The sequence below is a fragment of the Geotrypetes seraphini genome, chromosome 2 (assembly GCF_902459505.1).
Source record: "Geotrypetes seraphini chromosome 2, aGeoSer1.1, whole genome shotgun sequence".
Classification (NCBI taxonomy): Eukaryota; Metazoa; Chordata; class Amphibia; order Gymnophiona; family Dermophiidae; genus Geotrypetes; species Geotrypetes seraphini.
Window position 1 is genome coordinate 96,844,324 of NC_047085.1, and position 23,529 is coordinate 96,867,852.

Genomic DNA, 23,529 nt, shown 5'->3' on the forward strand with positions numbered 1-23,529 from the left:
TTTTTCCCTGTGTCATTCTCTAGGCTCTGCCACAAATCAATTTTGACTACTTGTGGGTGAGCGGGGTATCAGTTGGGTTGACGTAGCCGTCATAGTGCAAGCAGCCATGGGGTATGGCTCTCAAAAGAAATATTAATCGTTGTACTGCTGATCTTTGGCTCTTTTGACTAATGAGTTTGCCTACCACTGTACTAGTCAAAGTCCTAACATGAGCCCAATAGAGATGCTATAGCAGAACAAATTAATAGATTTAGTACATATTTAATAGCCCATGAATCTAGAAAACAAAGAATGAAGAGAGCTGGATCTTCCATGTAGCCAGAGGAGGGTGATAGGGGAAAGAGCTGCCAAATGGAGCCAAACCAAATCTGTTTCCAAACTAGAGTGAAGATAGTCCAGGAAATGGATAAGTACTGGCATTCTGAAAGTGTGGTTAGTAACTTATAGCAGTGTTTCTCAACTTCTTCAAGCCAAGTGCCCCCTAGGTCTAACATATCAACTGAGTACCCCTGCCCAAGCACCGCCCCTGATCCCACACCCATAATTATAGTACTAATAATGAAATTTCTTCCATTAATTTTTCATATACACACAATATCTTATTAATACATAATGGTAACCACAACATTTTTTTAAAAAACATACACCGTATGCAGAGAAAATGTTATTTATTTATTTATTTCAAAGAGTCACGGCAGATGACTTTAAAAATGCAATGTCACCTCTAACAACCATAGAAAAATAGATGAATATTGTGCAAAATATAGACAGCAGATATAAATTCTCAAAACTGACATTTTGATCACTAAATTGAAAATAAAATCATTTTCCTACCTTTGTTATCTGGTGATTTCATGAGTCTCTAGTTGCACATCCTTCTGATTGTGCATCCAATATTTATTTCTTTCTGCCTCCTGCACACTACCTCTCCTCTGGACCTTATTCCTTTCCCCGATCAACATCTCTCTCAGTCCCTCCATGAGTTCAACTTTTCTTCCTCTCTCCTCCATCCCTATTGGCAACATGCTGCCCTCTCTCTCACTGTCCATCTGTGTTGAGAGATCCAGACATCTCTCCCACCCCCTCTACTGCCACATCCAACATTTCTCTCTCTCTCATCCCCTGGATCATATGAAGCATTTTTCACCACTACCCACCAGCCCCATCTCTCCCTCCATCACTATGTCCAACATTTCAACCCCTTCAATCTGTCTCCTCTCCACCACCACATTCAACATTTCTCCCTCTCATCCTTCTATTCCCCATGCATCTCTAACTCCTCTTTGCCCAATTTTCCTCTTTCTTCCTTTCCCCATGTGCACCATCTCTTTTCCTTTCACACACATGCTCAACAATTCTCTCTTTCTATTCCCTCCCTCTTATGACCCAAGTTAGTGTCCCCTTCATCCCTCCCTTGTGTCCCATGTTCATGCCCACTCCCTGCCTTCTGTGGCCCGAGTTTGTGTCCCACCTCTGACTTCCAGCCTGGGTTCCAAAATCGTGCTCCTCCCATGTCTCAATGCGCTCCTTCCCCCTCTGTCCCAGATCATGTCCCCTCTCTCCCTTACTTGCTCGAGCCTCACTTGCTCCTTCTACCTTCAGCGACACTCATTGCAGGGATGTGCAGCCCGATTCACATGCTGCACATGGCTGACCCATAAGCCTTCCCTCTGACATCAGAAAGAAGGTTTCTGGGTCAGCTACGTGCAGCGTGTGAACTGCTGTCTGCACATCTCTGCAACGAGTACTGTTGAAGGCAGAAGGAGGTAACTGGAAACACCCCCCCCCCAAAACACTGACATGGAAAGCTTTCCTCTGATGTCAGCTCTGACATCATAGGGAAGCCCTCTGGGTTGGCTTCAGTGGAGGGGCTGGCCAGGCAGGTGGGATCCCCGGCGGTGGCTTGGGTGGGTGGAGGGCAGAAATGAGGGATCATTGGTAGCTTCTATGGCTTTGGCAGGTGGGTGGGTAGCGGGATCCCCGGCAGTGGCTTCGGCAGGCTGGCATGTGTTGAGAAACACTGTCTTATAGTAATATACTTCCATTTTGCCTGATAGGATTTCCTGGTAAAAGGTTTTCTATGAGAGAGTGCTGAAAAGTTCTCAGCCCAGCCAAGACGAGAATGAAACTTGTAGCTATGAAACTATTCCACATATTCACCCCTATGTTCTACACACTTAGTACATTGTGTCTAAAGTTTCTGTAACCTTTCCAAAAAATACTCTGGTCATCGAAATACTGTTCCACTGCTGCAATCACCTCCAACTCAAATAACAATTGTCACCCTTTATAAGGGTTTCAAAATCTTTTTAAGGTCTGGAAACAGAAAATCGATGAAGTAAGATCTGATGAATAGGGTGGATAGTCTATGCACTGAAACCCCAACTATGTCAAAACATCTATTGTTTTGCCAACCTTGTGAGTAGGTGCATTGTCTTACAAAAAAGACTCCGTTTTGCAGCTTCCCTATCCTTTTTTCAATGCCTCCTTTAATTGGCACAGCAAGTTATAGTAGTATTCTGCATTAACTATTTGGCCCTTGGAAAATAGTCATTACAAAACATTCCTGATCCCAAAACACTGTAGCCATGACCTTTTCTGCTGATTTTTGGGTCTTGACTATCCTTGGCCTTGGAAAGTGCTGCCATCGCATAGACTGTTGTTTTGTCTCAGATTTTTTTCAATAATGCTGGAAGCTAAAGGGAATTAAGGTTCCTATGAATTTAAGCTGCTTCTCTGCTTTCTGAGGTAGTGTCAGCAAAATATGGCTCATTTCAAAGCTGAGGTTACTTCACAAAGCTAAGTGCCTTTTGATATTGGTTATATATATTGATGTATTATACTTGTGGAAAGTATTTAAAAGCATTTGTTGGCAATAGTATGTGCCATGATTAGACTACCACTGATAGAAGATTTTTTTCATTTTACCGCTTGGTGCCTTGTGAACTAGCATTCTATGAGCACATGAAGTATCTATTAACTGATATAAGATTTATGCCATTTAAACAAATGTGATTTAGGATTTATGTGGGGTTGCTATTTTCAGTGAGGTTGTCTCTTTTTACCCCTGCATTTATTTGGATTTCCCCTTGTCTGGTTTTGGAATAAACCTACATCCATCTTTTAACATTCAATTTTCTTCCATTTTTCTGCTTCCTTCTCAATCTGTGTACTTTTCCATGTCTTCCCCTCCTCTCCATCCATGTACACCATCTCCTCCCTCTCTCTGCCCTTCTCTCTATCCATGTGCACCATCTCTTCCCTCTCTCTGTCCTTTACCTCCTCCTTCAGTCTATTGGCTGGCTGGGTATCACCAATGGACTACTGGAAGAAGAGAGAGCTGCTGATACAGCCTAAGGCATAGGCACTGCCTATCTATAGCTGTCAAAGGTAAGGGGAAGAGCTGCAGTGAGACACCAAAAAAAGGAAAGAAGACTGAGACCCTGATGCTCAAAAGTCTGCGACCCTGATGCTCAAAAGTCTGCCAGGCAAGTAAGACTGGTTGTATCCAGTCTTACCTTGCAAAGCAGCTCAGCTTCCAATGCTCAAAAGGGTTCTTTTTACCAATCATGGTAGCAGCCACTTAGGGGCAGATTCTCAAAACTAAAATCTGCCTTTAACGCGCTTGCTAAACTGCTTCCAGTTTAGTGTGCATGTATGTTAGTGGCGGATTATCAAAACAGCTTATCAAGGTCTTTTCTGAGTTTTCTAGCAGTCTCTGATGCTGCCATGCAAATGTAGTATAATCATCGAGTGATTCTCTAACCTCATTGTGCCACATATGTGGCCAAAATTTGCCAACAGGTCTGAGCTGTTGTTGCCTTACATTTTGATCATTGCCTGAGCACTGATTGGCTCAGGCACTGACAGGAAAGTAAGTTTTGACAGTTGTAACCCACCTTTTGTAAGTCTTTTGTAATCCACCTTGAACCACAAGGTAATGGCGGAATAGAAATCTCTAATGTAATAGGCGGGAAGGCACTCGCGCATGTGTGGTTTGGGCTATCGCAAACTTTCTAAAGACTTAAAGTGGCGATGCATTTTTTAAGTGGTCTGTACCGGGGCTCCATCAGCGACGTCACCCATTCATGAGAATATACTGCCTGCTTGTCCTGGGATAAAGTAGAGTTATCACACAAACAAAAACCCACCCAACAATCCAAGAGTTTGGCAGTGGTAGGAACATGTGCTGGTCCAGAGGTGGTAATCAGAATTTGAATATTTTTTTCTATGATGTTTTGTAAAAAGGATAGCTGTGATGGGGAATATGGAGTTTGTGATACAGAACTGAAGCTTCAGTGTTTATATTAAGATTCTGTCCAATCCATTAGAGAATCCAGACCATGCCACACAGCAGAATTTATTGAATGGTGCTATCAATTATAATGGAGTTTTACCAGATAGTTGAAAGTAGCTGGAGGGGGAGGGCTTCTTTATGCATAGATGTTCATGTTGTTTTATATTGCTGATTTTAAAAAGAGGGTGTGATGTGATGCATGATGTGCAAAAATGTCACTTTGTCTTGCCCCTTGTTGCCACCCCAAATATTTATGTTTAGCGATGCCACTGGAGAAGAGACCTGGACATGAGAAAAGGCTAAGTGGCATGAGTGAGTGAAACTAGAAAGTAATGAGCTGAGAGAACGTAGAGAAACACACTATGGAGAGACAAGCACATGGTGGAAAGATAAATGAAAGAAATTAGGTCTCCTTTTATCAAGCAGCAGTAGAGTGTTTTACCACGGGCCAGCGAGGTAAATGCTCCCATGCTCCTAGAAATTGAATGAGCACCGGATTATTTACCTCACTGGTCCATGATAAAAGGAGCCCTTAGAGGAAGACTAAAAGAATTCATAAAAGAGAAGGAATGTGAAGGCAGAGAGCAAACATAAGAGAAGACTAAGAATAAGTAAATATAGAGGACAGAAAGCTATAGACACAAAAATTTGAAAACTGTTTAAAGATTTCTGCGAGCAGCACTGGATAAAGGTAGGGAGTAGCTTGTATTTTGATCCTCCTCTTCTACAGTCTCCAAGATACATAAGTTATTTTACTGGAAGGATATGGAGAAGAAGGAGGGAGTCATGGTTTATATGGAAAAAAAAATCTCTTAAAAATTGCTCTTCTGTGGCAGCTCTGTAATGGAGAGGACCTACAACCAAATCTGAAATTGAAAGAGGAATAGAGAGGATCCCTTTTTCATAATAATAAAACAATCATCCCTCTGTTACATCATATGAGCTGACAGTGGGGCTGGACCAAGTGGTCTCATAGAAATATTGAAACATGAAAGAAAATAAAGGCCAAATGGCTCATTCAGCCTGCCCATTAACAGCATCCACTATCTCCTCATCTCCTTAAGAGATCCCGTGTGCCTATCCCATGCTTTCTTGAAAAGTCAAACAAAGTCTTTGTCTACACCACCTCTACTAGACTATTCCACGAAGTGACTTCACAGGGAGAGCTGAAGCCGGTGTGAGCAGCATGTTGGAGATGCTGCTTGCGCTGGCAAAGAGTTAAAAAGGCACGGGGGAAAGGTAAGGCACTTGTGCAGTGAGGGTCAGAGAGGAGGAGAGGAGCTGGCGCCCCCAACAAGATGGTGCCAATGGTGAGAAGGGAGAGAAAGAGAGAGGGTGCTACACTGGCTGAGGGGAGGTGGGAATGGAGGGAAAGAGAGAGGCTGATGTACAGGCTGGAGGGTGAAGGGAAAGAAAGAGAGGCAGGCGCACTGAAAACTGGCTGTCTGGCTATGCCACTAATACCTAGTGTTACCATACATCCCACTCACTGTAAAATTACCTATGTCCAACCTAGATCGTTATTTCATCAAGATCATTTTTCAGTGCTGGTACAGTCTATTGTACTTGCCCAGTTGGATTATTATAATTCTGTATATTTAGATATCAAACAGGGTAGTTTGAGAAGACTTCAGTTAAACTTATCTTTGGGAAGAAAAAGTAAGATTATGTCTCCCCTCTGTTGAGAAAGCTTCATTGGCTCCCAATCCATTTTAGGATCCAGTTTAACTGCGCCTGTGTCATTTATAAGTTTCTCTATGGAATATTTGATCCTTTGGTCCCTTTATACTGGAATTCCCTTAGATCTTGCCATTCGAGGAATACACAGAGATATAAACTACTGTTCCCTTCCTTCAGAGGAATTAAATCAGCCGGGAAACTCTGTCAATCTTTCGCTTATAAATTGGTAGAAATGTGGAATGGGGTTCCTGATTCTATCAGATTGATAGGTCAGTTACAACAATTTCGTAAAGTCCTAAAAACATTATTATTTACACATACTTGAACAGTTTACCTAAAGATTAAACAAATTGATTGTCCTACAACACTTATTTTCTCCTATGCTCTTGTTTGCTTTTTGCTGGTCTTTAATTACTTCTAAACCAAGTCGAGCTCTGTTGGGAGATGACCCGGTATATAAATCGAAGACTAGATTAGATTAAATTCCCTCTGCAAGAAAGTATCCAACTTAGATCGTAAGCTCTTTTGAGCAGGAACTGTTTATTATATGTTAAATATACAGCGCTATGTACACCTTTCAGCACAATAGTTGTAATAGGAGGTAGTAGCGTACCTAGCATATGTGCCACCCGGGGCCCATCATTTTTTGACACCTCCACATCTGTATGAAAAACATGATTTTTAGTAATAATCCACACGTCACACAAGAATGTACCTAGGAAAAGGCAGCAACTTACATACTGCAGTGCCGTCAAAAAACCCATTGTAAAACTAAACAAGCCAGACTAGTACAGATCAATCCTACACAGTCAATCCTAACAGAAAACCATGTCTTTTCGAACACACAGAACACAGAAAACACCTTCGCTTAGTATGTAATCACAAACTAACATGATAGAGACTTACAAGATCATGAAGGGCATAGAGAAAGTAGAGAGTGACAGATTCTTCAAACGTTCGAAAATTAAAAGAACGAGAGGGCATTCGGAAAAATTAAGAGGGGTACAGATTCAGAAACAATGCTAGGAAGTTCTTCTTCACCCAGAGGGTGGTGGGCACCTGGAATGCGCTTCCAGAGGGCATTATAGGACAGAGTACGATATTGGGGTTCAAGAAGGAAATGGATAATTTCCTAAAGGAAAAGGGGATAGAAGGGTATAGATAGAGGATTAATATACAGGTCCTGGACCTGATGAGCCGCCGCGTAAGCGGACTGCTGGGCATGATGGACCTCTGGTCTGACCCATCAGAGGCACTGCTTATGTTCTTAACCCTTCCCCCTTTTACAAAACTGTAGTGTGATTTTTAGCCATGGTGGTAACAGCTCAGATACCAACGCTAAAAACCACTCTACGTAGACAATGATTAAACTGAAGCACCAAGAAGCTGGACTCTGCATACAATGCAACACCACAGAAACAGCAATGCATCTCCCCTAAAGCAAAAAAAATAAATAAATAAATAGAATTTTTGCTACCTTGTCTTCTCTGGTTTCTGCTTTCCTCATCTTCTTGTCACTCTCTTCCTTTAATCCACTGTCTACCCTCTCTCTGCCCCTTCTATATGGCATCTTCTCTCCTTCTATTCACCTTCCAGAAACTTTATGCCTCCCCCTTCCATCTCTCCCACACCCCCATGGTCTGGCATTTTACTCTCTCCTCTCACTTCCCCCCACTTCCATCAGCATCTGCCCCCTTTCTCACCCTTCATCACCCTTCCATACCACTCTGACCCCCTTTATCCCCTTCATCACACTTCCATACCACCCTAACCCCCTTTCTCTCCCTTCATCATGCTTCCATACCACCCTGACCCCCTTTCTCGCCCTCCACACCCTTCCTTACCACTCTGACCCCCTTTCTCACCCTTCACCACCCTTCCATACCACCCTGACCTCCTTTCTCACCCTTCACCATGCTTCCATACCACCCTGACCCCCTTTCTCACCCTTCACCACCCTTCCAAACCACTCTGACCCCCTTTCTCACCCTTCACCACGCTTCCATACCACCCTGACCCCCTTTCTCACCCTTCACCACCCTTCCATACCATCCTAACCCCCTTTCTCACCCTTCACACCCTTCCTTACCACCCTGACTCCCTTCCTCTCCCTTCACCACCCTTCCATATCACCCTGACCCTCTTTCTCACCCTTCATCATGCTTCCATACCACCCTGACCCCCTTTCTCACCCTTCACCATGCTTCCATACCACCCTGATCCCCTTTCTCACCCTTCTCCATGCTTCCATACCACCCTGACCCCTTTCTCACCCTTCACCATGCTTCCAAACCACCCTGACCCCCTTTCTCACCCTTCACCACCCTTCCAAACCACTCTGACCCCCTTTCTCACCCTTCACCACGCTTCCATACCACCCTGACCCCCTTTCTCACCCTTCACCACCCTTCCATACCATCCTAACCCCATTTCTCACCCTCCACACCCTTCCTTACCACCCTGACTCCCTTCCTCTCCCTTCACCACCCTTCCATACCATCCTAACCCCCTTTCTCACCCTCCACACCCTTCCTTACCACCCTGACCCCCTTTCTCACCCTTCACCACCCTTCCATACCATCCTAACCCCCTTTCTCACCCTCCACACCCTTCCATATCACCCTGACCCCCTTCTCCTTCCACCACCATGCTATGCTTCTTTCTCTCTCCATCGAAATCAGCAAGGTCCCGCGATGACTACTTCTGCTGCCTCTGCTCCGGAAGAGGTAAGTGATGTCGGAGGGGGGCTGGGCCGGCAGACGCAGGGAGTTGCAGCAAGGTTCCGTGATGACTGCGGCTGCGGTCCACCTCGCTCCGACATCACTTACCTCTTCCGGAACAGAGGTAGCAGAAGTAGTCATCGCGGGAACTTTGTGCACTTCAACACGGCTGCCGTATTTATGCCAGAGCAGAGTCAGAATACGGCAGCCGTGCTGAGGTGCCATTTTCAGCAGCGTGGGAGCTTCCGGACTCGGCCAGCTGTGCAGCCCCTTGGAGTGTGCACCCGGGGCAGACCGCCCTCCCTTCCCCCTTGGTACGCCACTGATAGGAGGACTGTCCAAGTGTCTGGGCATTTTTAAAAAAACTAGGGAATTTGTTACTGATTCCAGACCTAAAACACTCCTGGCTTGTGTGCTGAAGGGAAAAACTGCAGGAGACAGTAGAGCTCCCAGTGAAGTAGGAAGGACACAGAAAAACTGCAGATGGCAATAGAGCACCCAGTGAAATAGGAGGCACACAGAAAACATCCAAGGAGTGGATTCCTTCTGTACAGTATATGGCTCACAGCCAGAGGAAGATAATCCACTTACACTGGAAACTGTATTTTCCTAGGTAAATCATGGATTATTAATTTTTGTTGTGTAAATCATGGATTATTAATTTTAAAAAATTACTTTTTTTCATATAGAGGAAGGGGTTAATATATCTTAATAATTTTTTTTTTTAATGATCAGCCTCGGGTGTCAAATACATGTATACTAAATGTGCTACTGTAGTCATTTGATCTTCTGGCGTGTGTGTAAGGCTCTGTTGGTGGGGGGCTGAGGTCATGTGTCCTTTTTTTGAATGTTTTCACAAATATGGTAACCCTACTGATACCAATACAAAGCTGCCAAGTGAGATAGCTGTAAAGAAGGACACTTAAGCTTGGCTTTGTCATTCTCGCAGGCTGCATTTAATTCTTGCAGATCTGACTTCAAGTGCAACACATACATTAAACAGGAAATGAGAAGCTCCAGAAAACTGCAGCCCTCTACCCTTTTTAAACTCACGCTAACCTTGCAAAAGCCCCACCTCTGCCCGTCTCTCTGTCAGGTCCCCTCGTACACCTCATGCGCAGCGATACCAGACTGCAGGAGGGTTTGTTGCTGTAATACATGACATCGATGCCCACGTGATTAGGTGACGTATTTTCCGCTCTGCGGCCGGTGGCTCAAAGGGATGGGGAGGGGGGTTCTATCATGGCGTCAATGCAGGTGAGTCGTGACGGTTGTCTCTTGTGTCACAGCACCGGGATAGAAAAGGAAACAGGATGGACAGTAGCAGGAAATGTTCGGGTTTGAGCGCTGAGCCTGGGACTACTAACAGCAGTGGCTCCCCTGTGCCTCTGTGTGTGTAGATAGACCGATGCTTGGCGAAGGGGGGCGAAGTAACTGTGCCTGCTGCCGGCCTGCTCTGTGCCGAGTTGTTTCCGTGGCGACGGGTTGCAGATGTGTTGTGACGTTGTTCGAATCCAGCGCGAGGGCTCCGGAATCCCCGGTTGTTATGTTGTAGGGGCAGTGGAAGTAGAACAGTTCACCTGTCAGAATCATCTGCAGATCCTGCAAGATTCATTCTTATTTCTTCCTATTTCTATAGATACCACAGGGACATCTCTCTCTTCTCTGATGACTCCCCTTCCCTGTCTTCCCACAGGTGAACCGTGTTCAGCCCCTCTCTATTCCCGATTCCCTCAGGAGGCACTGATTTCTTTTTTTTTTTTTACAGCCTTCCAGGAACCTCTCTCCCCTTCTGACCTCCATGAGACATCCGTTTCCCCTGTCTTGCGAGTCTCACTTGTGTCAACTGGAGCCGGTATTTCTGCAGACCTTCCACAGACGCCTTTTTTATATCAACAGACTTCCATGAAGTACAGACTTCCAAAGACATATGGAACACATACCCCCGGATTCTATATATGGGACCCATATTTGCAAGTGCATTGCCTAATGAGCTCATTTTCAATAATTGGGTGCTAACAGCCAATTATTTCTTAATTCACAATTAATATTTGCACACACATTTGGCTGCATGCTATTATATATATGTCATTGCGCCTAACTTTCTTAGCATTTATTTCAAAAAGAACATGGTTGTGGGAGAAGCGCCAGCATTTATACCAGGTTTCAGCAGGTGTAAGTTAAGCATAAGATCTGCATTTAAGAACTGTTCTGTAATGGCCACATACATACTCTTTACAAAATAATGCTTAACACTGATTACTTTTTTGGTGCCTAATTTTGAGTCCCATTTATAGAATCCGGCTCATAATGTACTTCAAGGCACCTTACAGTTCATAGGTCTGTTAGCCTGCAAAGTAGATTTCAGCCTCTAGAGGTGTTTTTGTCTTGTTTTAGTTTTGGGAGTCAAAACAATTCACTTGGACATCTACAAACATTACCTGCCTTTTAAAAATTGTATATATTATTTTTGTAAAACATTTATATATAGATGTATTTTCTTAAAGAAAATGCTTCAATTAATTTTTAATAGCCTTTGCTATTCTTTTGAATTATTTAAATTATCTTTTCTTGTAGGCCTTTATTTTTTCTTAGTCCTCCTCGTCATTTGCGCGTCTACCTCACTTCTATTAAGGATGAGCTTGGTCATAGCATCATGAGATTTATGGAGCCATTTACTAAAAGTTAGTTTGTGCTAACCAACATAGAGTGGGACCTATAAGAATTTTATTTTTTTAATAAAAATTTATGTGTCCTTTCCTTGGCACTGTAAATGCCAGTCAAGATGGCGCAAATCATGAAGTGTCTTTTACCAACTGTTAATGTGTACAAATTAATGTTTAGCTACTGATGTTTTTCACTTTTATTCCCTTTCTGCTTCACCCATTTGTCACATATATGAAAGTACTCTAGCCAGTGGATATTGCTTTGGTACAAAAGCAATGATTCCATTCTTTCCCAAAATTCATGTTTTTTTTGCCAGAGTAGCAGAAGCCTGCACCAGAAACTGAACTGGTGTCTCCAGGCCATATTGCACAGAATTCTTCCAGAATTATCCTTGGTGATGCTAGTTTTAATTAGAAATCTGTAGGAATTGCTGGTTACCATAGGAGTCATCTCTATAGGTGCAAACCACCCCTAGCATTGATCAGATCTTTTGTGTCCAGGAAGCAGTAATTTGTATTGTTCGGCACCCTCAATCACTTTGAAATGTTGGCATTTGTGCATGCTGCGCTCTGGTATTCTCACACTTTCATAAATCCAGAGGTGATCAATATCAAAACTAGGTGGTGGTTTACTGGAGGGGGTGGAGTGGTACTGCTTGTAGGTTTTACATTGACAAACATGACCTGCTTGAAGCGGCCAAGTTCTTGATAATTTGGGGCAATTTTTATTTACTTTCTATATTAACTGTTCAAGTTTATTTAACATTTGATTAATCACCTAATCATGTATTCAAGGCGATGCACAATTCTAAAAACAATATAATCTAAGCAGAAACAAAGAAATACAGTAGAATTTCAGCATCAGACACCCATGGGGATCGGTGGATGCCGGATAATTGTTTTCCCAGTTGATTGAGAGTGCTGTGTTAGAACACAGATCTCAATCCTCTCTCCTTCCTGCCCGAAGCACCAGCATGGCAGCAGTCCTGAGCCACAAAGCTCGCCTCTCTCCCTCCTCAAGCCCCGAAGTGGCACAAGCAGGCAGTGGTCCTGAGTCACAAACCCGCTTGCTCCCTCCCTTTCTTACCCAAAGCTCAGCCAGTCAGCAGGAGGCAGCCAGAGGAAAGACCCTGCTTGGGCTGACACGTCGGAGTAAAAACCCTGCTGGATCTGGCTGCGAGCAAACTGTTTTGAGGCTGCCTCTTGCTGACTGGCTGCACTTCAGGTAAGGAAAGTAGGGAGTGAACGAGCAAGCAGGTTTATAGCTCAGGGCCAGCACCTGCTTCTGCCACTTTGGGGCTTGAGGGAGGAAGGAGGGCTTTGCAGCTCAAGACCGCTGCTATGCTGGAGTTTCGGGGCAGGAGAGAGGGTGTTTATGTTTCAAATGCTTCAGGGCTTGAGGGATGGAGGTGGGGTTCATGGCTCAGGACTACCGCTGCTTCTAGTTCTTTGGGGCTTGAGGGAGGAATGGAGGTTTGCGGCTCAGGACCGCTGTTCCTGGTGCTTCGGGGGACATTTTTTTTTTTTGGCTGGTTGGGTGAGAGTGCCGGTTAACTGAGAGCTGGTTAACTGAGATTCTACTGTATTTAGGGAACTTTGAGTGGGCTGAAAGAATGAAAGTACCAATGAAAGATACAGTAGAGAAAAGTTTCTTATGCAAAGATCAGTTTGATAACTGGCAAGTAGTGGTGGAAGACGTACCATATTGTGGTATTTTCTTTTTAGCCATTTATCTTAAGAGCATCCTTTATATTCATGGTAAGTCCCTTGGATGTCCCAGGACTCTGGGGACTTTGCTTAAGAGTAGGATGACTGATAAAGTGTTGTTTACTTTTTATGTAAGAGTGATTTTGTGCATTTTTTTTTATGGGTAAGCTTTTTTTTTTAAGCTGACAATAAAATATCATATTATTTTAGTTGCTGTTCCATTGATTTTTAGGGATAGCTTAGCTTCTTATTTATAAGACTGCAGAATCAACTTCCTGTGTTTGGTACTATTAATATGTGTTGTTTTTGCCGATGTTACTTAGGAACTGTGTATGGCTTTAGTTACTCTGAGTATTGTATTGATGGGGACCGGGTGTTCTCTCTAATTTTTGCTGCCCATGTGTGCATGAAAAACATTTTGGCTCTGATTCTATAAATCATGCCTGAAGTTAAGTGCCTAGTTTGGCACACCTTACCAATATAGGTGCCTATTTTTAAAAAGGCTTTGGCCCGGATGCATTAAACTCTCCGATCGTCTAACGATCATCGCTAAACCAGTTGAACTGGTTTAGGTCCGACCTAATTTGCTGACCTGATGTACAGAATGGCTCACTGTATGCTTTTCCAGGGAGTGGGGCCTTATGCCCCTCCCAGGATTCACCAGGAAGAGGAAGGCCTGCCATTTCAAAAAAGTGGACCTGCAGTTAGCAGGGACTGGGCAATTCTCCTGCTGTCATCTTCTTTTAAGATACAGGGGTGTGGCAGAGGAGCATGGCGGAGTCGAGTGGCAGAGATAGGAGGGAATGGGCACTGCTCCTGCTAATATTCTTCATTTGGGGCTGTCTGGGTGGCCATGGGGGGGGGGGGGAGAGTGTGCAGGTCAACATGATCTTTGCGGGAGAGGGGGTGGGTTGTCTGGGTCACATGATCTTCAGGGGTCATGGTGGCCAAGGCAGGATGGAGTGGGCATCCCTCCTGCCGAGGATCTTAACTGGAGGAGAGGGTATCCAGGTGGTCCCAGGTGGGGGGTAGAATGACCAGGTGGCTGTGATCTTCATGGTGGGGGGCGGCTTGTCTGGATCACGTGATCTTCAGGGGTCATGGTGGCTGAGGCAGGAGGGAGTTGGCAATGTTGGGGAGGAGGGGGGAAACGTCACAATTTTTTCTTTTTTATAGGGACAGATATAGTGTGTGGGTAACACACACACAAAATATGTGCCCATTAAAAAATAAAATTAACAAAGGCTTCCTGCCCTGAACAAGTTGGCCGGCAAGAGAGATGCCCACTCCCTTCTGCTGGAACCCCTGAAACCCCCTCACCCCAGCAAGAGGAGTGCCAAATTGTTCCCTCTCTCTCCCCCACCCCACCCCCCCTCCTGAAACATCTTCTGGTAAGAGGGATGCCCACTCCTTCCTGCTGTTGGCCCCATCATTCCCTGAATCCCCCCAAACACTCCTTGACTCCACTCCTGACATGCCCCTGTACCTTTATCTGATGGCTGGCAAGAGGTATGCCCACTCCCTCCAGCCTGCAAGCCTGCCACTGCAAAATGGTAGGCCTTCCTGTTCCCTTTGCATTCTGGGATGCATCAGGTAGGGGCCTAAGGCCCTGATTGACTCAGATGCTTAAGAAGGGGCCTTAGGCACCTAGGCCAACCAGAGTCCTAGGCCTCCTTCCCAGTGCATGGGAGAGGCTTTAGGGATCTGGCCAATCAGAGTCTTAGGCAACTAGTGCCTAAGAAGGAGGCCTAGAACTCTGGTTGGCTCAGGTGTCTAAGGCCCCTCCTATATGAGGGGCATTAGGCATCTGAGCCAGTTAGGGCCTTAAGCCCCTCCCTGGTGCATCCCAGAATGCACCAGGAAGGTTAAGGACCGCCATTTTGCAGTGGCAGGCCTGCTGGCAGGAAGGAATGTGCATCCCTCTTGCTGGCCATCGGATAAATGTACGGGGGCATTTGGAGGCTGTGGGGGAGTGTTTGGGCCAATCAAGCCTTAGGTTTAGAGGGGATGGGCGGACCCTCTATACCTAAGGCCTGATTGGTCCAGACTTCTAGAGCTTGGGCCAATCAGGCCTTAGACTTCGCAGGATGGGCCGGGAAGGGGCGGGCCCGCCTCATTTCAACGAGGTGGGCTTGCCGGCTGGACGGGCAAGACCCGTCTGGCCAACAATTAAAGGTTAGTTTGATGGGGGGGAGGTTTGGAGGCTGTTAGTGCGGAGGGGGGCGTCTTCCGGCAGGAAGGTTTGGGCACCCTCCTGCCGGCGATCGGTAGTGTCGGGGGGGGGAGGGGGGGCATCTTCCGGCAGGAGGGGTTGGGCACCCTCCTGCCGGCGATCGGTAGTGTCGGGGGGAGAGGGGGCATCTTCCGGCAGGAGGGGTTGGGCACCCTCCTGCCGGCGATCGGTAGTGTCGGGGGGAGAGGGGGCATCTTCCGGCAGGAGGGGTTTGGGCACCCTCCTGCCGGTGATCGGTAGTGTCGGGGGGGGGGGGCATCTTCCGGCAGGAGGGTTTGGGCACTCCTGCCGGCGATTTGTAGTGTCAGGGGGAGGAAGTGGGGGCATCTTCCGGCAGGAGGGTTTGGGCACCCTCCTATATGAGGGGCATTAGGCATCTGAGCCAGTTAGGGCCTTAAGCCCCTCCCTGGTGCATCCCAGAATGCACCAGGAAGGTTAAGGACCGCCATTTTGCAGTGGCAGGCCTGCCGGCAGGAAGGAATGTGCATCCTTCTTGCTGGCCATCGGATAAATGTACGGGGGCATTTGGAGGCTGTGGGGGAGTGTTTGGGCCAATCAAGCCTTAGGTTTAGAGGGGATGGGCGGACCCTCTATACCTAAGGTCTGATTGGTCCAGACTTCTAGAGCTTGGGCCAATCAGGCCTTAGACTTCGCAGGATGGGCCGGGCCCGCCTCAATTCAACGAGGTGGGCTTGCCGGCTGGACGGGCAAGACCCGTCTGGCCAACAATTAAAGGTTAGTTTGATGGGGGGAGGTTTGGAGGCTGTTAGTGCGGAGGGGGCGTCTTCCGGCAGGAAGGTTTGGGCACCCTCCTGCCGGTGATCGATAGTGTCGGGGGGGGGGGCGTCTTACGGCAGGAGGGGTTTGGGCACCCTCCTGCCGGTGATCGGTAGTGTCGGGGGGGGGGCATATTCCGGCAGGAGGGTTTGGGCACTCTCCTGCCGGCGATTTGTAGTGTCGGGGGGGGGGGGGGGAAGTGGGGGCATCTTCCGGCAGGAGGGTTTGGGCACCCTCCTGCTGGTGATTGGTAGTGTCGGGGGCTGTTAGATACCCTCCTGCTGGCAATCGGACAGGCGGCCGCGGCCGCTATACTTATAACGGCAGAGAGATCCCTTGCCGCAATAAGTATAGCGGCCGCGTCTACTCTAACCTGATTCTGTAACCGGCGTCTGTAACATGGACGCCGGTTACAGAATTGGGGTTTAGTGTAGGCCCGATTCTGTATAGGACGCCTCTCCTGGGCCATCCTATACAGAATCCAGCCCTTTGTGTCTATTTTTAATCTAATTCTTGTCAGGTAGGAGGACGACTGTTACCAGTAAAGTAGCTGGCCTAGCTACCTCCTTCATTGAAGTTTCCTATATGGAAATCTTAATACAAAAGTAGCCCCCAACTTTCAAACCTGGGGTCTCAAAAGCAAAACTTGATTCCTCTGTTTTTGTGTTACTCTGGACACATCTGGATACATTCTAATTTTTTTATTCAGAAATGTAACATCTTTATACTTGAAGAACATTTTTAATAACCACTCTCTATCTGAATCTAAGACTAATTGAACAAAGAGTGTAGAAACACTAATCTGTTCTGACTCTGATGTTTCTAATATATTCGTCAAGTCCAGTAAATCTAATTGTGGTTCTTGCTGGTCTTCCAGAGTTTTCTTTTCCCAAGGAAATATAATAAATTTATGAAATAGGCAGAAAAGAATTTTGTGGGACTTTCAGAACCTCCAAAAGATACTGTTTAAACATATCTAACGCAGAAACAGTAGGTAATTTAGGAAAATTAATCAATCTTAAATTCTGTCTTCTCGTTATATTTTTCAAGACTTCCGTCTTGAAATTAATATTCCCATTTTCCTTTATTAGGAATTGATTTTGTGCTCCCAAAATTTCAAACTTTTTTTCCTGATCCAATACTTTATTTTCTAATTTGCCCACTCTCTGTTGTAAAGATAACGTCCTGCTGTCTATTGGCATACCCCAAGGCTCTGAACTGGGCCCTCACCTCTTCTCCCTATATACTCTCTCTCTTGGTATGCTGATCTCCTCTCATGGTTTTCAATATCACCTCTAAGCTGATGACTCCCAGATCTACCTCTCCAAGGAGAATATCTCTGCGGGAGTTCAGGCCCGAATTTCAGCCTGCCTGTCTGACATTGCCGCTTGGATGTCTTGCTGCTATCTCAAACTGAATATGGCTAAAACTGAATTCCTTATCTTCCCCCCCCAAAAAAAACCCGCCACCTCCCTCTCACCGTTCTCTATCTCTGTGAATAACGCTATACACCCTGTCTCGTTGGCTCGCAACCTTGGAGTGATCTTTGACTCCTTTCTTTCCTTCTCTGCTCAGATCCAACAGACCGCCAAATCCTGTCGCTTTCTCCTCTATAACATTATCAAAATCTGTCATCTTCTCTCTGAACACACAACCAAAACCCTTGTTCAAGCTCTTGTCACCTTGCGCTTAGACTACTGCAACGTTCTTCTCTCTGGCCTTCCGCGCACCTGTCTCATCTCTTCAATCCGTTTAAAATGCTGCGTGACTCATATTCTTTGAGAGCTGATATTCTCACATTACCCCTCTCCTCAAGTCGCTTCATTGGCTCCCCGTCTACTTCTGAATACAGTTTAAACTCTTGCTGACCTACAAGTGCATTCACTCTGAAGCCCCCCGATATCGCTCCACTCATCTCCCCCTATGCTTCCTCTCCGTGATCTCCATTCATTGGCAAGCCCCTCTTATCTGTACCCTTCTCTTCCACTGCCAACTCCAGACTCCGTCCCTTCTTTCTTGTGGCACTGTATGCCTGGAACAGGTTGCCTGAGTCAATATGTTGTGCTCTGTTCCTGGCAGTGTTCAAATCCAAGCTAAAGGTCCACTTTTTTGAAACTGCTTTCAACTCTTAACTCCCCCTCACTGCTGTTAGATACCTATACCTCCCCAACCTATAACCTCCCCAACCCTGAAATGTCCTGTCTAAATTAGATTTTAAGCTCTTCTGACCAGGGACTGTCCTTGTATGTTAAAATGTACAGCGCTGCGTACGCCTTTCAGCGCTATAGAAATAATAAATAGTAGTAGTAGATAGTACCCCAGAACAGTTAGTTGTTAACATTTGCATTTGAGTTCCCAGAGACAATTGTAGATTAGAAATAGCCTCTCAGATTGAATTTAAATCAACAACTGATGGTTTTACCAATGGGGTTACAGAATATTTAAATTCCACATCTTTGAGTTCCACAGTACCTGGGGGTAAATTTACCGGTGGCGACTTATGCATCCCTTCTACCAATTTCAAAGCTTCCCGTGGCAGCAATGATGTTAATGAAGCAGTCGATACCTTCCTCACTGCAATTATTTCGTCCTGTTCATTTTCGCAGCTTTCGGAGGCAGCTGCTAAACGTCTCTCACTCTCCGTGTCCTGTAACACCGATCGGGGGAGTGGCTGAGCTGGCATTCTGCGCTCTTCCGGCGATAAGCTGGTCTCCTCGAAAGAAGTGTGAGGACTCTCTGACATGCCTCCACTTCGCACCGAGGTCTTGTCCGGTTCTCCTTTGGGTCCCCGTTCCATGAACGCATTCATCAGGCCAGGTAAAACCTGGGTTTTGGTTTCCTTTTGACCATCGTAATGGTAAAAGTCTCAGTAGCGTTCAGCCGAATGCGTTCAGGCCGCCATCTTGGTTAGACTCCTCCTCCTAGAGGGCATAATTTGAGGCTACAGGGAGGAAGAATTAAGAAATTCTTCACGGAGTGGGTGGTAGATGCCTTCAATGCCCTCCCGAGGAAAATGGAGAGGAATTCAAAAACGCATGGAATAAAAATATAGAGGCTCTCTAATTAGAAAACGAAGGATGTCGATTAAAGAACTAAGGCCAGTATTGGACAGACCTGCACGGTCTGTGTCCCATATATGGTGATTCTGTGTAGGATGGGCTGGAGTGGGCATCGTGAATTCCACTAATATGGAACATGAGGATGTTACTGGCCAGACTTTACATGATATCCTGCAAACAATGGGATGGTTGGTAGGCTGGAGTAAGCTTGGATGGCAACTTCAGGATTTGGAACCTAGGACAATACCAGAATTTGCAGTCTATGGCCCAGAAATGTCAAAGAAGAGACAACTTAATCTAATCATGTATTTTTTAATGGGTATAACTTATGGGCAGACTGGATGGACTGTTCAGATCTTTTATCTGCTGTCATTTACTATGTTACTATGACTGTTTGTTCGAATTTGCTGCCACACAGTTGAGAGCAGAAAAGTGATAGAGAGGGGAAGTTATCAAGGTGTGGTAAAAAGGCAATTTTTTTTTTTTTTTTTTAACTTTACCTTGCTATACCACAGACTTCAGCAACCTGCAGTGCGGTATCGTGGTCCTGCAGGTTGTTGAATCTGTAGTAATAGAACAATTCTGCTTTCAAGTCATCTCGCAAGCAGCGTTATTCTATGTGCCTGGGCTCATTGAGAAACATAGAGGCCAAACAGCCCATCTAATCTGCCCATACACAGTAACCATTAACTCTTCCTCTCTCTCTAAGAGATCCCATGCCTTCTTGAATTCAGACAGTCTCTGTCTCCACCACTTCCTCCGGGAGATTGTACTACACATTAGAGAATGACACGGTGACAAAATTCATCACTGTTCCCGTCCCCGCAGATAACCACGGGAAATAATCCCATGTCATTTTCTAGTGTCTATTTCGACCTCGGTCTTTCTACAACAGCATTCTTCAAAGCAAAGCTTGCGGGTCAGTGGTTGTGGCCATTCATACTCTGATTCTTCCCTCTCTCCTTAAAGAATGACATGAAGATGGTTTCCCGCGGTTATCCACGGGGACGGGAACGGTGATGAATTTTGTCACCATGTCATTCTCTACTACACATCTACCACCCTTACCTGTTAACTTAATCCTATGCTCTCTCATTCCAGAGCTTCCTTTCAAATGAAAGAGACTCGACTCATGCGCATTTATGCCACATAGATATTTATTCATTCATATCCAAGAAAGCCTTAGAGTGATTTCTTAAGACATCGGTGGTGCAACAGAATGCATATTATACTTTCATGCATACCGCATAACAGCACCAGAATCGTCATTGGCCATATTCTAACCTTTTTATATAACTTTTTATTTATTTATTTGTTTTACAGTAGAGTATATATTTATAAGAGTAAAATGATACTCATCTTAGTCTACAGAAGGGGGTCACTCCGACATAGCACTATATTTCGCCTAAATAGGCTTTATATTTCGCCTAGGCTTTATTAAGGAAATCCCCCTATGAATAAATACTACAAATTAATGCGAATATTTTATATTTTAAATTTTAACAAACAAATAAAAAAAGTTATATAAAAAGAAGGTTAGAATATGACCGATTACGATTCTGGTGCTGTTATTCGGTATGCATGAAAGTATAGTATGCATTCTGTTGCACTGCTGATATCTAAGAAATCACTCTAAGGCTTTCTTTGGTATGAATGTATATTATATATAGCCTTAGTAGATTATTCAATAAAGTGATATAGCCGACTGTTGTACGTAGATATTTAAACATCTCTATCATATCTCCCCTCTCCCGCCTTTCCTCCAAAGTATACATATTGAGCAAAGAGTGAAAAACACAGAGGACTTTAATAGATGACTCAAAGCCTGGTGTCATCAAGAAGGACGCGGGAAGTCATCATGCCATTGTATCGCTCGATGGTGCGTCCTCATCTGGAATACTGCGTTCAATATTGGTCGCCGTACCTCAAGAAAGACATGGCGGTACTTGAGAGAGTCCAAAAGAGAGCAACGAAACTGGTAAGAGGGCTGGAACACTGCCCATACGCCGAGAGGTTGGACAGGCTGGGGCTCTTCTTTCTGGAAAAAAGGAGGCTCAGGGGTGATATGATAGAGACCTTCAAGATCATGAGGGGCATAGAGAGGGTGGATAGGGACAGATTCTTCAGGCTGAAGGGGACAACAGGTACGAGGGAGCATTCGGAGAAACTGAAGGGAGATAGGTTCAAAACAAATGCAAGGAAGTTTTTCTTCACCCAAAGGATCGTGGACACTTGGAATGCGCTACCGGAGGAAGTGATCGGGCAGAGTACGGTACAGGGATTCAAACAGAGACTGGACAGATTCCTGGGGGATAAAGGGATCGTGGGATACTGAGAAAGTATAGTGGGATACTGAGAAAGTATAGAAACCCAACCAGGTCGTGCATGTGCAAGACCGGAGGGCTAGGACTTCGATGGGAAGATAGGACTCATCAGGAAACCAAGGTGGCATGGGGGCCCCTTCTGGTGATTTAGACAGGTCATGACCTGTTTGGGCCGCCACGGGAGCGGACTGCTGGGCGTGATGGACCTATGGTCTGACCCGGCGGAGGCACTGCTTATGTTCTTATGTTCTTAAGGCTTCAGGTACATAGGAGGATGGGGAAATACATGGAAGGACAAGAAGCTATATTGCACTGATGGGCTACATATTACTACAGCAGGAAAAAGAAACCTTGCAGAGAAATTTAGACAATATTTTTCTAGGCATTTAAACTAGAAGGTGGGGGTGGTGTATGTACGAAGGACAATTACAGAGACCACCCCTGGCAAAAGAAAAGATGTGATAGTAGACTGCAACATAAACAGTATCAGCAACTCATTTCTTAGTATTGCAATGGAAAGTGAAACGAAACAAAAATCCATAAGAAAAAGGAGATTATCGCTGAAAAATAGCTGGAAAGCGATGACCACAAATGCTTGCAATCTAAGCAACAAAGTTCATGATCTGCAAGCCCTGATGTTAGAGGCAGATCTAGATATCATCGCTATCACAGAGACATGGTTCAGTGAATCACATGGATGGGATGCAAACATACCGGGATATAATCTTTTTAGGAAGGACAGAGATGGTCAAAAAGGTGGAAGAGTAGCTCTCTATGTAAAGATCAATATCCAAGCACTGAAATGCAAGGGACCTGAGGAGAGGAAGAAGCGATATGGATCGCTCTGAAAAGAAAAGATGGAACTTCTATCTACATGGGTGTAGTCTACAGACCTCCAACTCAATCGCAGCAAATTGATAAGGATCTGATTGTGGATATCCAAAAGTTTGAAAGGAACGAGGTTCTGCTGTTGGGAGATTTCAACCTGCCGGATGCGGACTGGAATGTTCCGTCTGCGGAATCGGAAAGAAGTAGGGAGATTGTGGATGCCTTTCAAGAGGCTCTGCTCAGACAAATGGTGACGGAACCCACAAGGGAAAAAGCGATATTGGATCTGGTCCTCACAAATGGAGAGAGTATCTCTTATGTTTGAGTGGGTGCTCACCTGGGAAGTAGCGATCATCAAACGGTTTGGTTTGATATAACGGCTAAAGTGGAGAGCGGCCGCACGATACTTAAAGTCCTAGATTTCAAACATACAGACTTTAATGCAATGGGAGAGTACCTGAAGAAAGAGCTGTTAGGATGGGAGGACATAAGAGAAGTGGAAAGACAGTGGTCTAAGCTGAAAGGAGCGATAAAAATGGCTATGGACCTTTATGTGAAGAAAATCAATAAAAACAAGAGAAAAAGGAAGCCGATATGGTTCTCCAACCTAGTGGCTGAGAAAATAAAGGCGAAAGAATTGGCTTTCGTGAAATATAAAAAAACCTGGCGAAAGCACAGGCGGAAGAACAAATGGCTAAATTTGTTCAGATATATTAGTGAAATTTTTTCAGATATATTAGTGAAAGGAGGAAGAAGAAAAATGGAATTGCTAGGCTAAAAGATGCTGGGAACTAATATGTGGAGAGTGATGAGGAGAAAGCAAATGTGCTAAACAAATACTTCTGTTCTGTGTTCACAGGAGAAAATCCTGGAGAAGGACCGAGATTGTCTGGCAAAGTTACCTGAGAAAATGGAGTAGATTCTGCGCCGTTCTCGGAGGAGAGTGTTTATGAGCAACTTGAAAAACTGAAGGTGGACAAAGGTGGACAAAGCGATGGGACCAGACAGGATCCATCCCAGAATACTAAGGGAGCTCAGAGAGGTTCTGGCATGTCCTATTAAAGACTTGTTCAACAAATCCCTGGAGACGGGAGTGATTCCTGGGATTGGAGGAGAGCGGATGTGGTCCCTATTCATAAAAGTGGTCACAGGGATGAAGCAGGAAACTACAGGCCTCACTTCAGTTGTTGGAAAAATAATGGAAGTGTTGCTGAAAGAAAGGATAGTGTACTTACAGG

At 45.2% G+C, this 23,529-nt stretch overlaps 1 protein-coding gene and 1 long non-coding RNA gene across 5 annotated transcripts in view; one reads left to right on the top strand and one right to left on the bottom strand.

The window, feature by feature from the left end:
- Window positions 1-10,608, bottom strand: part of LOC117355169 — a 69,634-nt gene extending 59,026 nt beyond the window's left edge. Inside the window, exon 1 of the long non-coding RNA XR_004538316.1 lies at window positions 9,757-10,608. This is a non-coding gene — a long non-coding RNA (uncharacterized LOC117355169). The remainder of the gene's footprint in view (window positions 1-9,756) is intronic.
- The window catches only part of UBE2W (ubiquitin conjugating enzyme E2 W), a 166,010-nt gene continuing 152,322 nt past the window's right edge, over window positions 9,842-23,529 (top strand). Inside the window, exons 1-2 of one of the 4 annotated variants that reach the window (XM_033933314.1) lie at window positions 9,924-9,954; window positions 10,466-10,552. In XM_033933314.1, coding sequence (XP_033789205.1) covers window positions 9,940-9,954; window positions 10,466-10,552 — 102 coding nt within the window. In that variant the 5' untranslated portion in view covers window positions 9,924-9,939. Of the gene's footprint in view, window positions 9,881-9,923; window positions 9,955-10,465; window positions 10,608-10,675; window positions 10,873-23,529 lie in introns of those variants that run through there. The other 3 variants (XM_033933316.1, XM_033933315.1, XM_033933313.1) reach the window with 3 other exon arrangements.